Genomic DNA, 16235 nt, shown 5'->3' with positions numbered 1-16235 from the left:
TATGGAAGGAGTGAGGGGGAAAAGGTAAAGGATCAGGGGGAGAGAAAGGGGAGTACAGAGGGAACTGCAGATCAAGAGAAAAGCAAAATAATTAATAAAATAGGGACTTCCCTAGTGGCGCAGTGGTTAAGAATCTGCCTGCCAATGCAGGCGACACAGGTTCGGGCCCTGGTGTGGGAAGATCCCACATGCCGCGGAGCAACTAAGCCCATGTGCCACAACTACTGAGCCTGTGCTCTAGAGCCTGCGAGCTACAACTACTAAGCCCACGTGCCACAACTACTGAAGCCCACGTGCCTAGAGCCTGTGCTCCACAACAAGAAAAGCCACTGAAATCAGAAGCCCACACCAGGGGCGGGTGGAGAAAGAAAGAAATTTATTAAAAAATAAATATATAAATAAAATAGCACTATAGCAGAAAGCAAAATGAGAGCAGGGCTTCGTTCTGAGCAATGTAAGCACGATTTACTTACAAATACTGTCAGTGAGAGCAAAATATCTTTATAAGTTGATACAGGAAGAGAAGGGCAAATGCTAGAGTTTTTCTATTTCAAGACTGAGAAATTTTTTCATTATGTACATAGGAGAAACAGATGGCACTCTGTGTACCCAAATCTACGAATTTATGGTGAATTTTAATCGTTACACCACAATACTGGAGTGACTTGACACTATCCCGAATTATAAAGCATAATTTGCTATTAATTAGTGTTTCTATTTAAATGATTTTAAAAGGGGATTTCATTAGAAGAATTAATTTTTAAATACACAGAATCATAGAACTTTTGATGGTGAAAATAAATTTTTGCTTTTGAGTATACTTCCTTATTGAACAAATGAGGAGACTGTGGACCAGAAGTGAAAGTGATTCATCCCAAGTCCAGGACCCAAGTGGAGAATGCAGGCCCTCTGACCCAGGAAGCAATCTTCCCTCTACCACAAATTTCAGCATTCATCACTGGTGCATAGTTGTTTTTTGAGACGGTTTTGCTCACATTTGTCACTCATCACAAACTAAAATATTTTAATGATCATTACATATTATTGCATAATATAATCACTTAACTAGACATTTTACCCCCTTTTTTTTTTTTTTTTAAAGAAATAAGCACTTTGTCCAACCCCAGGGCCATGATTTTTCCTACACCTAAAGCACTCCTACAGTTTAAGAATTAAACTGTAAGATTTGATGGCACTGATGTATATGAAAGAATGAGAAAACGGTACTGAGTTTTCTGTGACTCAGTACCAAGGACAGACTAAAAATATGAGAATTCTAGTCTAGAGAAAAAAAATTGAGAAGGATATGATTAAAATCTAAAAATCATAAAGTCAAGTAAGATGATGACCCAAAATGTTCAACAATCCCTGGGTAGAACTAAAGGAGAGTGTGCCCTGAAGGCTGAAAAAGTGGGATTTAGGATAAATAAAAGGAAGGACTGTGTCACATTTATGGAATTCACTGTCACCTGGTAATAGAGATGGAAAAAGATAGATGACTTCAGAAAAGTCATCTATCCGTGTAATAAATTCTCCACCCACGTAATAAATGTTAACGGAAGCCAAGCGTGCCCTCGAGTAGCATCCCTAACCTTTGAGGTTGACCACAAACCAGAGAACCAAGCTCTTTCAAGAAACCTCAAGGCCATCTTCAAGAAGAACATACTAGTCTGCAAGACGGTGGGTCAGACCCACTTAGCAAGCCTTAAGTTCCTACTGGAAAGCAAGAACTTCCTCAATGGAGTACACATTAGAGAATCTATCAATCTGCCAACCCATTTCTAGACAAATAGAGGGGAAATGTGCAGAAAGATATTCCTAGCTCAAACATCTCACCAGCCCAATACCAAAATGAAGAGACTCACTGGCCAGTCCCTGGGCTCCACAACAAAAAGGACCCATCTTTGTTTTCCCACCATCTAGCTCAGTGCCTACCATCTAGCAGGGTTTTAACATTATTTGTTTTTATTTATTTATTTATGGCTGTGCTGGGTCCTCGCCTCTGTGCGAGGGCTTTCTCTAGTTGTGGCAAGCGGGGGCCACTCTTCATCGCGGTGCGCGGGCCCCTCACTATCGCGGCCTCTCCTGCTGCAGAGCACAGGCTCCAGACGCGCAGGCTCAGCAGTTGTGGCCCACGGGCCCAGCCGCTCTGCGGCATGTGGGATCCTCCCACACCAGGGCCCGAATCCGCGTCCCCTGCACCGGCAGGCAGACTCTCAACCACTGCGCCACCAGGGAAGCCCTAGCAGGGTTTTAATAACTATGGAGTGAACAAATTCTGCTCTAAAACTATATCTCCCAGAGGGTGTTAAGCTAATTATAATTAGTCATTTTTAACACTGTGGGATTAACCAAATATGGGGTTAACAACAAACATGGGATTAACAACTCTCAGAAATTATCAAAGTATCTAGGTTGGGATGGTTAAGAATATAGAACAGACCATTAAAACCCCTTGGCTCCTGGAAAATTAACCACCAAGATCATCAAACCTAGCGAGATTAGGATGTATAGGCCAAAGTCAAAAACACATATGAAAATTCAAAAGAATGCATAGAAAGATAATTAGTTTAGATTGAGTAGGTTAAATGCTACTCATGTGATGCCAAGGAAAACATTTATTCTAGGGTGTTCTAATCTAATTGTTAAAATGAAATGAATTTTTAGTGAGTGTATACCTTTGTCCTCTCATGTATATACCCAAAACTCATCCTTTTTATGGGCTTAAGTACAATGGAGAAACTCAAGTATTTACCAAATAAATTAGTATCTCTGAGGATATGACAGTACTTATTTCAACAGCATAAATTTTATTTAAATTACCAATTATTTAGCACCAGTGATCTCACTGAACATTTCTTTTCCTCCCTTCATTCTCAGAGAAGGTGACACTGTAATGATTACTTTGCTTCAGAAATCATGATACTTCAATAAAACAATAAATTTAAAAAAAAAAAAAAAAGGAACGAAATCATGACCACTCGAATCTTCTTCAGCCAAACCTCGAACAAACTCTATGACCATGGGAAAATCGGACAGCCTCCATCACATAAAGAAGCAGAGTCCAGGGCCAGTTGTCCAAAACTGTTCTCTACCATCATACCCAAGCTCCTTGGTTAAATCCCAGCTTACTATGGGAGTCAGGGCAGGGGGGCAGGGACAGGGCAGAGAGTAGGGGTGGGAGGTGAGAGTTTTAACAGGGGAGGTAGCTGTTCCTGTAGCCAGCAAACAGTTGATAACTGTGACTTCTATAACATAACACTCCCACAAGATAAGGATTCCAGCGGCCATTGTTTCTTATAAGGACAATGGTTTCCAGTCAACACAGGGCACAGTTTGTGAAATGATGCAAAGCACTGACCTGTATATAATACACACACACACAGAATTAAAGGATTATTAGGATACCGGATGTCCAAACACTGCCAAAATGTGAACCCACAGAGATAATAAAAGCGCGAGCACCAGCAGGATGAGAAATCGAAAAGGATTACAGCAACTTTGCGCCACACAATCATGTGCCGATAGCTGGGCTACAAAAGCCTGCCAACTTTAGGCAGCCTATACTGTAAATTCCATTTCTTTTTGTTTGCAAAGGACCTGGGAGTTTTGTGTCCTAAAGAACCATTGCCATTCTCCCCATCCCTAGAAATAGCAAGACATCGAAAGGTCAACGGTTCAAAATTAAGGAAAGATCAGAGCAACAAATCAATACATGTTTTAAAATGAAAAAACAGATAATTATGCACATACACTATACTCCATTAACACAACATGGGCATTGCTGGGACAGGGGTGCAGGGGGGAAGAACGAAAGAAATAAATTAAGTGCTAATAAGCAAACTTGTAAATCTTAAGACCTCAGATTAATGGAGTCAAGGACAAAGCCATAAAGGCACCAGTCCTCACACTGACAGCTCTGGCTAAATTACGAGTAACTCCAAATGACACTGCTATGGTTCCTGGTGCCGGGGTAATAGAGAAAATGGCCCGGAATGACAGTCTCCCTCATGCCTCCACTAGGACCCTTACATAGCTATCATCACTGACAGCCAACTGCTGATGAGACGTCAGCAAGGGGAAAACACGGAAGCTTTGGGCAACTGACGGCTTGGTAGGAACCAGAGACCACAGCATCAGCCCAGAAGTCTGGTTTCAGAGCTGTCAGATACAAGCACACACAAGCCTTACACATATTCTGTATAAATATTCTGCTGGTGGTAAAAAGATGGCTGTGAGACCTCCAACAGAACACCACGATCAAATACAACTGTCATGGGCAAAGCTGTCACGGGCAAGAGTGCTATTTCCAAATAGGGCGTTAAGTATAAATGTATACTCCAAGGTTTTTTAAAAATTAATGTGTACTTTGTATAGCCACAGAACTTGAGGACTCCTAATGGGATCTTAGAGATCTTGGGATTCAACTCTTTTTAAAGCGTGCAGAGCTGTCAGGTAACTTGACTAAAATCAAAAAACAAGTTAGTGGCGAAAGCAGGACACAGCTCTCTCCACAGTTTGTTTAAAGCTTTTTCCACTCCGGAAAGTGATCTTGAAAACTGGTCTGATGACAAAGTCACAATTTTATTGGTCACTGTGATAGCAAGCAACAGAAGTATGCAGTAATAATTTCAGTAAGAGCAAAGCACAGCTAAAATTTTGAAGAGAGTAAAAGCCTTAAAGGTATGCAAAAAAAAAAGATTTTTTTTTTTTTTTTTGAAATTAACATTAAGTTGTGGAAGCCCTTCCTTTAATCTGAGTTTTAGCTGGCAATCTGTTGCTTCCAATCCAGTGAAAACTATGCCTTGTGTAGTCTAATTTGAAATGTAAGACCAAACAGATCTGGAAAAGTAGAGCTTTATCCTTGTACTTAATTTATACTATAGTGTACTGTAATTATGCCTGAAGTAAAAGCTATATTCTGAGTAAAGACAAAAAGCTCTTGTTAATGACATTCCATTCCCCGAATGTAGGCTATAACAAAAGGCTTCTTCATTTGGAGCCAACTGTCATTACACTTTGTAGCGTGTATGGAGCTGTTGGACTAATATTTGTCCTGGGATTAGTGTTGGGATAACCAATCAGTTAACTCCTCCACTGCAGTATTTTATTATCCTCAAATAAATGACCAAAAGGAAAAAAAGAAAATTGGCAGGTGGAATGACAACTATATTTATGAGATTAAACTCTCAAACCCTTCACAGTTTGCTGGGCAACTAATAACCATTTGCCAAGCTCTTCATTTAATAATGAGTCAGCTAAGCCAAAAGCAAATGTTCCTTCAACCAACCAATGGTACTACAGTCATATCCACACCGACAAGCTCCAATTATTTATGTAATGTACTTTATTTAGAAGAAGTACAAATTGCCCTATACAAAAAATAAACTCCTCTCATTAGCCAATAAGAACGCAAGCTACCCTGCAGTATTTTGAATAACTGAAATTTACAGGAGATTTTGTAATTTATGAAAGCCAAAATGACCAGCAAATTGTTTAGGGAGTAATTCCTATTTGCGTCAGGATTCAAGACTGAGGACCAGAAGCTCACCATCTAACTCTGCACTCAGTATCACATGACCTTAGGTCATCTGAGTCTGTTCCCTCATTTCATAAAACAGAGTGTCAACACTGAGACCCTCCCCACCTGGGGATTATGAGGACTGAGCAAAATTCTGTTTGTCAAAGCAAAGTAAGCTGTATATTACACAACACAATCACAGGAGAAAACACCAAGTTGCCTCTGCTCTCTACTCTCCTGCTTCTCCGGCCCATCTCTATGTATCCATGAGTTAAGAAAAGCAATGAGCAGTATCCCCTTCACTTTTACTTACTAATAGTTCATCCATGCTGGTCTGGCATTTTTCCAAGTTGATCCGCTTTATTGCTACACGTTCTTGCCTGGGTTTACATAGAGCAGCCTGAACCACAGCTGTAGCGCCACTGCCTGAAACGAAATAAAAACAACATCAGCTATCAAGTGGCACACAGTCTGGTTACTATTTGTGACCCTCTTCACAAATTAATATCTATTTTTTTAAGTTTCTACTCAAAGTATTCAAAACATTATCATTTGACATCTTTTTAAAGCGTTTCTTAAGTCCGAAAATAATTCTATAAAGGAGAAAAAGGAAAAACTGCATTTTTCTAGAGAATACAAGGACAGTATCTGCACTTCAGAGGCTTAACAATCCAGGAAGGTGACCCACATCAAAAGAGCCCATTGCAATACAGGGTGTTCACTGCTGTCCAGAACAAAGGCTGAGAAAGTGATGGGTCTAATGTCACAAGAATAAGAGAGGGCTTCCCTGGTGGCACAGTGGTTAAGAATCCGTCTGCCAATGCAGGGGACACGGGTTCGAGCCCTGGTCCGGGAAGATCCCACATGCCACGGAGCAACTAAGCCCATGCGCCACAACTACTGAGCCTGCGCTCTGGAACCCTCAAGCCACAACTACTGAAGCCCGCGCACCTAGAGTCCGTGCTCCGCAACAGAAGCCACTGCAATGAGAAGCCCGCTCACCGCAACTAGAGCAAGCCCGAGCACAGCAACAAAGACTCAATGCTGCCAAAAATAAATAAATAAATAAATAATTTAAAAAAAAAAAAAGAATAAGAGACATAAGCATCTAAGCACACCCGTGTGGACGCCATTACCATCGTCTGATGCTGATGCCTTCCCATTTCAGTGCCTTTACAATATCTCAAGCTCTTCTCCCACTGCAGCCCAAACCAAACCACTTCAGCCTGAGCTACTTCAGGGCTTCCATGAGATGCTGTGACAACTTATCTACTCTGAGCACTCTTTGAGCTTGTTTCTTCCAAGTTTGCTCTACAATGAGAAGAACAGGAATCAACCTGAGTATTCTCATGCTGAAAGCAGGACTTTTCAAGGATGCCAAGCAAAATGATGCAAATGTGTAATTACAAAAGCTCTCAGCATTCATATGCATTTCCCATTTCTAAGGTTTCATGATCATTAGCTAATGCACTCAAATTCCTAAGAGAGAGAGTCATGTCATCATCCATATTTTATAAGAGCAAAATGTAGACATGTAATGATTTATGGCAGAGCACGAAGAGCTCCTAATTGGATCTGTATTCCGTAGGGGCAAAAAGACCTCCAGGTTAAGGCATCTCAATTCTGCAAAGAATACCAAAAATCTCATTCTCGTCACATAAATCCTCTCCCTGCAAGACTGCCAAGGAGAGAAACAGCCTGTGCTCGGGACTGTGCAAAAGGGGGCAGATGTGACCGTCCACTTTTCTCCTTCAAGTTTTTCTTTGGGTACTATTTCCCAAATGAGTCGCCGAATATCATCCAAAGGGTGGGAGGGAGGATCTTTTGTCAATAAGGAGGGGAGACCAGTATTAGATTTCCTGATACATGTGAGAGAAATGCACGACACTTCTTGTGCAAATCAAGGCTTTCCCACCCCAAAGAAGTGCCCAAATGGGTGTGTTTAGCGCTGAAGTTCTGCCCTGTGGTCTCATCATCAGCTCTGGCCCCCTGATCTATGACCCGAGCAGGTCACCCTAATGCTCCAAAGACAGGCCTCTAAAGTTCATGGCTTCCGTTCCAGGAAGTCCCACCTGTGTTCACTGGGGAAGAAACCACAGATACTGAGCACCCACTATATAGTCGGCATTTTCCTCGCATAATTCTTGTTACAAGCCTGTGCAGTTTTTGTTATTAGCCTCATTTTATATGTGAGAACACTGGGACTCGGAAAACTTGCCCACACAGCTAACAAGTACCTGAGCCGGGATCTGAGTCAGGTCTGCAGGACTCTAACGTCCATGCTTTTTTCCTACCTCCCACAAGTCAGAAGCACACTTCTCCCTTCCTTCCTTCTTTTGCCCTTCCTAGGAAAATATTTTCTGCCCTACATGGTTGAAGAAAAGAGAAACAACCTAGAGAGCCTCACTCTCTCTAGAGCTCAGTGCAAGGAGCAAGCGCCACTGTCAGAGGTTGTTTAAAAGGGGCTCCCTGTCCTTAACCTCACTGCTTCTCCATCAGCTGTTACTCCAAGTCCCACTGGATCAACCTCACCAGCCCTGCAGATCGCAGCATGCTGGGCTCAATCCGGAATGCTCCAGATACCACGGCCAAACACTACAAAGAGCCCTGCTGATAGCAGAGTGTGTTTTCCAGTCAGGGTCTCCAGAACAAGAGACCATCACTGAAGGGAGCCACAGAGAAAGTGATAAGTAGCCAGTTAGCGCTGGGCCTGGTACCCAGCAGAGAAATCAACAAACATCTTTAACAAGCTGCTGATGGGAAGCTCAGCCCTACCTGTTGTAAATCGCCCCCCAGTCCCACCCCTTCATCCACCATCCACATCCCAGAACATTCTTAAATTGGGAAAACTGCAAAACAGGAGAGAAGAAAACAAATTCCCAGAAACGGTAAAATAAGTGTACGTAATATGGGACTACCACTCCCAGTCAGTTAAGCCCTTGACTATAAAAGCTTTCTGGCTTCCACAGACAAACGCAAGAATCTGGACACAAAGAAGAATTCTAAAAAGGGGAAGGGATGTTGAGTTGGCTTTTGCACAGCAAAGGAAACCAATGACCAAATGAGAAGACAGGGACTTCCCTGGTGGCGCAGCGGTTAAGAATTCGCCTCCCAATGCAGGGGACGCAGCTTCGATCCCTGGTCAGAGAACTACATCGCACATGCATGCCACAACTAAGAGTTCACATGCTGCAACTAAGACCTGGCACAACCAAAAATAACTAAATCAATTAATTAAAAAATTAAAAATGGCAGAAGGCGAGAGGCAGCATGTGGAAAGGAGGGCCTCTGAGTGTGGAGTTCCTGAGTTTGAAGCTGTATGGCTGACAGAGTCTTGGTGCTCCAGCCGGGTGTCAGGCCTGAGTCTTTGAAGTGGGAGAGTCAAGTTCAGGACACTGGTCCAGCAGAGACCTCCCAGACCCAAGTAATATCAAACGGCGAAAGCTCTTCCAGAGCTCTCAATCTAAACGCTACGACCCAGCTCCACTCAACAACCAGCAAGCTACAGTGCTAGACACCCTATGCCAAACAACCAGCAAGACAGGAACACAAACCCATCCATTAGCAGAGAGGCTGCCTAAAATCATAATAAGGTCACAGACACCCCAAAACACACCACCAGACGTGATCCTGCCCACCAGAAAGACAACATCCAGCCTCATCCACCAGAACACAGGCACCAGTCCCCTCCACCAGAAAGCCTACACAACCACAACCCACTGAACCAACCTTACCCACTGGGGGCAGACACCAAAAACAATGGGAACTACGAACCTGCAGACTGCAAACAGGAGACCCCAAACACAGTAAGTTAAGCAAAATGAGAAGACACAGAAACACACAGCAGATGAAGGAGCAAGGTAAAAACCCACCACACCAAACAAATGAAGAAGAAATAGGAGGTCTACTTGAAAAAGAATTCAGAGTAATGATAGTAAAGATGATCCAAAATCTTGGAAATAGAATGGAGAAGATACAAGAAACGTTTAACAAGGACCTAGAAGAACTAAACAGCAAACAACCAATGATGAACAACACAACAAATGAAATTAAAAATTCTCTAGAAGGAATCAATAGATGAATAACTGAGGCAGAAGAATGGATAGGTGACCTGGAAGATAAAATAGTGGAAATAACTACTGCAGAGCAGAATAAAGAAAAAAACAATGAAAAGAATTGAAGACAGTCTCAGAGACCTCTGGGACAACACTAAACGCACCAACATTTGAATTATACGGGTCCCAGAAGAAGAAGAGAGAAAGAAAGGGACTGAGAAAATATTTGAAGAGATTATAGTTGAAAACTTCCCAAATATGGGAAAGGAAAGAGTCAGTCAAATACAGGAAGCACAGAGAGTTCCATACAGGATAAACCCAAGGAAAAACACTCCAAGACACATATTAATCAAACTATCAAAAATTAAATGCAAAGAAAAATATTAAAAACAGTAAGGAAAAAAACAACAAATAACATACAAGGGAATCCCCATAAGGTTAACAGCTGATCTTTCAGCAGACACTCTGCAAGCCAGAAGGGAGTGGCTGGACATATTTAAAGTGATGAAAGAGAAAAACCTACAACCAAGATTACTCCACCCAGCAAGGATCTCATTCAGATTCAATGGAGAAGTTAACCTTTACAGACAAGCAAAAGCCAAGAGAATTCAGCACCACCAAACCAGCTTTACAACAAATGCTAAAGGAACTTCTCTAGGCAGGAAACACAAGAGAAGCAAAAGACTTACAATAACAAACCCAAAACAATTAAGAAAACGGTAATAGGAACACACATATGGAAAACTACCTTAAATGTAAATGGACTAAATGCTCCAACCAAAAGACATAGACTTGCTGAATGGATACAAAAACAAGACCCATATATATGCTGCCTACAAGAGACCCACTTCAGACCTAGGGACACATACAGACTGAAAGTGACGGGATGGAAAATGATATTCCATGCAAATGCAAATCAAAAGAAAGCTGGAGTAGCAATACTCATATCAGATAAAACAGACTTTATAATAAAGAATGTTACATGAGACAAGGAAGGACACTACATAATGATCAAGGGATCAATCCAAGAAGAAGATACAACAATTGTAAATATTTATGCACCCAACATAGGAGCACCTCAATATGCAAGGAAAATGCTAACAGCCACAAAAGGGGAAATCGACAGTAACACAATCATAATAGGGGACTTTAACACCCCACTTTCACCAATGGACAGATCATCCAAAAGGAAAACAAATGAGGAAACACAAGCTTTAAATGATACATTAAACAATATGGACTTAATTGATATTTATATGACATTCCATCCAAAAACAACAGAATACACTTTCTTCTCAAATGCTCATAGAACATTCTCCAGGATAGATCATCTCTTGGGTCACAAATCAAGCCTGGCAAATTTAAGAAAATTGAAATCGTGCCAAGTATCTTTTCCGACCACAATGCTAGTAGACTAGATAATAATTACAGGAAAAGAACTGTAAAAAATACAAACACATGGAGGCTAAACAATACACTACTAAATAACCAAGAGATCACTGAAGAAATCAAAGAGGAAGTCAAAAAATACCTAGAAACAAATGACAATGAAAACACGACGACCCAAAACCTATGGGATACAGCAAAAGCATTTCTAAGAGGGAAGTCTGCAGCAATACAATCCTACCTCAAGAAACAAGAAACATCTCAAATAAACAACCTAACCTTACACCTAAAGCAATTAGAGAAAGAAGAACCAAAAAAACCCAAAGTTAGCAGAAGGAAAGAAATCATAAGATCAGATCAGAAATAAATGAAAAAGAAATGAAGGAAACAATAGCTAAGACCAATAAAACTAAAAGCTGGTTCTCTGAGAAGATAAACAAAATTGATAAACCACTAGCCAAGACTTCATCAAGAAAAAAAGGGAGAAGACTCAAATCAATAGAACTGGAAATGAAAAAGGAGAAGTAACCACTGACACTGCAGAAATACAAAGGATCATGAGAGATTACCACAAGCAACTATATGCCAATAAAATGGACAAACTGGAAGAAATGGACACATTCTTAGAAAAGCACAACCTCCCAAGACTGAACCAGGAAGAAATAGAAAATGTAAACAGACCAATCACAAGCACTGAAATTGAAACTGTGACTAAAATTCTTCCAGTAAACAAAAGCTCTGGACCAGATGGCTTCACAGGCGAATTCTATCAACCGTTTAGAGAAGAGCTAACACCTATCCTTCTCAAACTCTTCCAAAATATAGCAAAGGGAGGAATACTCCCAAACTCATTCTACGAGGCCACCATCACCCTGATACCAAAACCAGACAAAGATGTCACAAAAAAAGAAAACTACACACCAATATCACTGATGAACATAGATGGAAAAATCCTCAACAAAATACTAGCAAACAGAATCCAACAGCACATTAAAAGGATCATACACCATGATCAAGTGGGATTTATCCCAGGAATGCAAGGATTTTTCAATATATGCAAATCAATGTGACAAACCATATTAACAAATTGAAGGAGAAAAACCATATGACCATCTCAATAGATGCAGGAAAAGCTTTCAACAAAATTCAACAACCATTTATGATAAAAAAAAAACCCTCCAGAAAGTAGGCATAGAGGGAATTTACCTTAACATAATAAAGGCCATATATGACAAATACACAGCCAACATCGTTCTCAATGGTGAAAAACTGAAACCATTTCCACTAAGATCAGGAAAAAGACAAGGTTGCCCACTCTCACCACTATTATTCAACATAATTTCGGAAGTTTTAGCCACAGCAATCAGAGAAGAAAAAGAAATAAAAGGAATCCAAATCGGAAAAGAAGAAAACTGTCACTGTTCGCAGATGACATGACACTATACATAGGGAATCCTAAAGAGGCTACCAGAAAACTACTAGAGCTAATCAATGAATTTGGTAAAATAGCAGGATACAAAATAAATGCACAGAAATTTCTTGCATTCCTATACACTAATGATGAAAAATCTGAAAGAGAAATTAAGGAAACACTCCCATTTACCACTGCAACAAAAACAAGAAAATACCTAGGAATAAACCTACCTAAGGAGACAAAAGACCTGTATGCAGAAAACTATAAGACACTGATGAAAGAAATTAAAGATGATACAAACAGATGGGGAGATATACCATGTTCTTGGATTGGAAGAATCAACATTGTGAAAATGACTATACTACCCAAAGCAATCTACAGATTAAATGCAATCGCTATCAAACTACCAATGGCATTTTTCACAGAACTGGAACAAAAAATTTCACAATTTGTATGGAAACACAAAAGACCCTGAATAGCCAAAGCACTCTTGAGAAGAGAAAAATGTAGCTGGAGGAATCAGGCTCCCAGACTTCAGACTATACTACAAAGCTACAGAAATCAAGACAGTATGGTACTGGCACAAAAACAGAAATATAGATCAATGGAACAGGATAGAAAGCCCAGAGATAAACCCACACACATATGGTCACCTTATCTTTGATAAAGGAGGCAAGAATATACAATGGAGAAAAGACAGTCTCTTCAATAAGTGGTACTGGGAAAACTGGACAGCTACATGTAAAAGAATGAAATTAGAACACTCCCTAACACCATAAACAAAAATAAACTCAAAATGGATTAGAGACCTAAATGTAAGGCCAGACACTATACAACTCTTAGAGGAAAACATAGGCAGAACACTCCATGACGTACATCACAGCAAGATCGTTTTTGACCCACCTCCTAGAGAAATGGAAATAAAAACACAAATAAACAAATGGGACCTAGTGAAACTTCAAAGCTTTTGCAAAGCAAAGGAAACCATAAACAAGATGAAAAGACAACCCTCAGAATGGGAGAAAATATCTGCAAATGAAGCAACTGACAAAGGATTAATCTCCAAAATATACAGGCAGTTCATACAGCTCAATATCAAAAAAAACAAACAACCGAATCCAAACATGGGCAGAAAACCTAAATAGACATTTCTCCAAAGAAGATACACAGATTGCCAACAAACACATGAAAGGATGCTCAACATCACTAATCATTAGCGAAATGCAAATCAAAACTACAATGAGGTATCACCTCACACCAGTCAGAATGGCCATCATCAAAAACTCTATAAACAATAAATGCTGGAGAGGGTGTGGAGAAAACGGAACCCTCTTGCACTGCTGGTGGGAATGTAAATTGATACAGCCACTATGGAGAACCGTATGGAGGTTCCTTAAAAAACTAAAAATAGAATTACCATATGACCCAGCAATCCCACTACTGGGCACATACCCTGAGAAAACCATAATTCAGAAAGAGTCATGTACCACAATGTTCACTGCAGCACTATTTACAATAGCCAGGACATGGAAGCAACCTAAGTGTCCATCAACAGATGAATGGATAAAGATGTGGCACATATATACAATGGAATATTACTCAGCCATGAAAAGAAACGAAATTGAGTTATTTGTAGTGGGGTGGATGGACCTAGAGTCTGTCATACAGAGTGAAGTAAGTCAGAAAGAGAAAAACAAATACCGTATGCTAACACACATATATGGAATCTAAAAAAAAAAAAAAAAAAAGAGGTTCTGAAGAACCTAGGGGCAGGACAGGAATAAAGACACAGACGTAGAGAATGGACTTGAGGACACAGGGAGGGGGACGGGTAAGCTGGGACAAAGTGAGAGAGCGGCAATGAACATACGTACACTACCAAATGTAAAATAGCTAGCTAGTGGGAAGCAGCTACATAGCACAGGGAGATCAGCTAGGTGTTTTGTATCCACCTAGAGGGGTGGGATAGGGAGGGTGGGAGGGAGACGCAAGAAGGAGGAGATATGGGGATATATGTTTATGTATAGCTGATTCACTTTGTTATACAGCAGAAACTAACCCACCATTGTAAAGCAATTATACTCTAGTAAAGATGTTAAAAAAAAAAAAAAAAAAAAAGGAAAAGACAACCTACTGAATGGGAGAAAATATTTGCAAATGATATGTCCGATAAGGGATTAATATCCAAAACATGTAAACAGCTCATACAACTCAACATCAAAAAACAAACTGATTAAAAAATGTGCAGAAGAACTGAATAGTCATTTTTCCAAAGAGGACATGCAGGTGGCCAACAGGCAAATGAAAAGATGCACAACATCGCTCATCATCAAGGAAATGCAAATCGAAACCAAAATGAGATAACACCTCACACCTGTCAGAATGGTTATCATCAGAAAGAGCACAAATAACATATGTTGGTGAGGATGTGGAGAAAAGAGAACCCATGTACACTGTTGATGGGAATGTAAATTGGTGTAGCCACTGTGGAAAACAATATGGAGGTTTCTCAAAAAACTAAAAGTAGAACTACCATATGACCCAGTAATTCCACTCCTTGTTATATATCCAAAAAAAAAAAAAACACACTAATATGAAAAGATGCAGGCACCCCCAATGTTCATAGCAGCATTATTTGCAATTGCCGAGATATGGAAGCAACCTAAGTGTCCATCAACAGAAGAATGGATAAAGAGGATATGATACACACACACACACACACACACACACACACACACACACACACACACTGGAATATTAGTCATAAAAAAGAATGAAATTTTGCCATTTGCAGCTAGCAATGTGGATGGACTTGGAGGACATTATGCTAAGTGAAATAAATCAGAGAAAGACGAATACTGTATAATATCACTTACATGTGGAATCTCAAAAATACAACAACTAGTAAATATATCACAAAAGAAGCAGACTCACAGATATAGAGAACAAGCTAGTGGTTACCAGTGGGGAGGGGAGGAGGGGCAATAAAAGGGTGGAGGAGTGGGAGATACAATCTATTGGGTATAAGATAGGCTCAGGGATGTACTGTACAACATGGGGAATATAGCCAGTATTTTGTAGCAGCTGTAAATAGAAAGTAACCTTTAAAAATTGTAAAAAACTTTTCTTAATTTAAAAAATAATAATATTTTTAAAAACTTTTTTTAATTTAAAATGGGGAGGTAGTGGTGGGGAAAGTCTTTTATTAGAGCCATACAACTAGAGGATTGTTATTGCTTTATAACTACAGCTGACTAAAGAACAACTGGCAGCTTCTCATCTTTAGAAAGAATAAATATGAAGCTTTATGACCTGAGGTGATTGTCACAGCATGAATGGATTTAACCACTCATTGGACAATTTGGAACAGTCTACTTTGAATCCAAAGATTTCCTTCAACTGTAAGAGAGATCAAGAACAACATGAGAGGTGCAGGGAGGCTTAAAGACCATCAAGTCCAGCCCCTCACTATGTGGCTGAGGACAGGAAGGGAAGGGAGGCAAGCTCTCATCAGAAGCCAGATCAGCCAGCACCTTGATATGGACTTCCCAGCCTCCAGAACAGTGAGAAATAAATTTCTGTTGTTGAAGGCACCCATTCTTAAGGTATTTTATTATGGCAGCCCAAGCTGACTAATACAAAAAGCTTTCCTTGTCTGTTCTGAAGTCACTCTCCCATCATCACCTATGCTCAATTATGCCATATAAGTTAGAAGTTCTCAGAAACTTCCTAATTAATTCAAATAGCAATAAGAGACAAGATTCAACTGAAGGGCCTCTGGAAGGCCTCTGTAATTCTCAAGTCTTAGGTTAGTAAGACCCTTGAGAAGAAGGTTAGACAGGGATTCTATCCAACCCTG

At 40.2% G+C, this 16235-nt stretch overlaps 1 protein-coding gene and 1 long non-coding RNA gene across 5 annotated transcripts in view; one reads left to right on the top strand and one right to left on the bottom strand.

Moving 5' to 3' along the window:
• LOC309630995 overlaps positions 1-16235 on the top strand; it is a 279528-nt gene that overhangs the window by 114271 nt on the left and 149022 nt on the right. The gene's annotated exons all lie outside the window — the stretch shown is intronic.
• Positions 1-16235, bottom strand: part of STK39 (serine/threonine kinase 39) — a 303091-nt gene that overhangs the window by 229889 nt on the left and 56967 nt on the right. For all 4 annotated transcript variants that reach the window (XM_082396842.1, XM_082396844.1, XM_082396841.1 and 1 more), the window contains exon 2: positions 5835-5947. In XM_082396842.1, the coding sequence (XP_082252968.1) occupies positions 5835-5947 (113 nt within the window). The remainder of the gene's footprint in view (positions 1-5834; positions 5948-16235) is intronic.

Source organism: Balaenoptera borealis (genome assembly GCF_965194805.1).
Source record: "Balaenoptera borealis genome assembly, chromosome: 6".
In the NCBI taxonomy this organism is placed as follows: Eukaryota; Metazoa; Chordata; class Mammalia; order Artiodactyla; family Balaenopteridae; genus Balaenoptera; species Balaenoptera borealis.
Note: the sequence above shows the minus strand (reverse complement) of the source record. Positions and strands in the feature narration are given on the sequence as shown.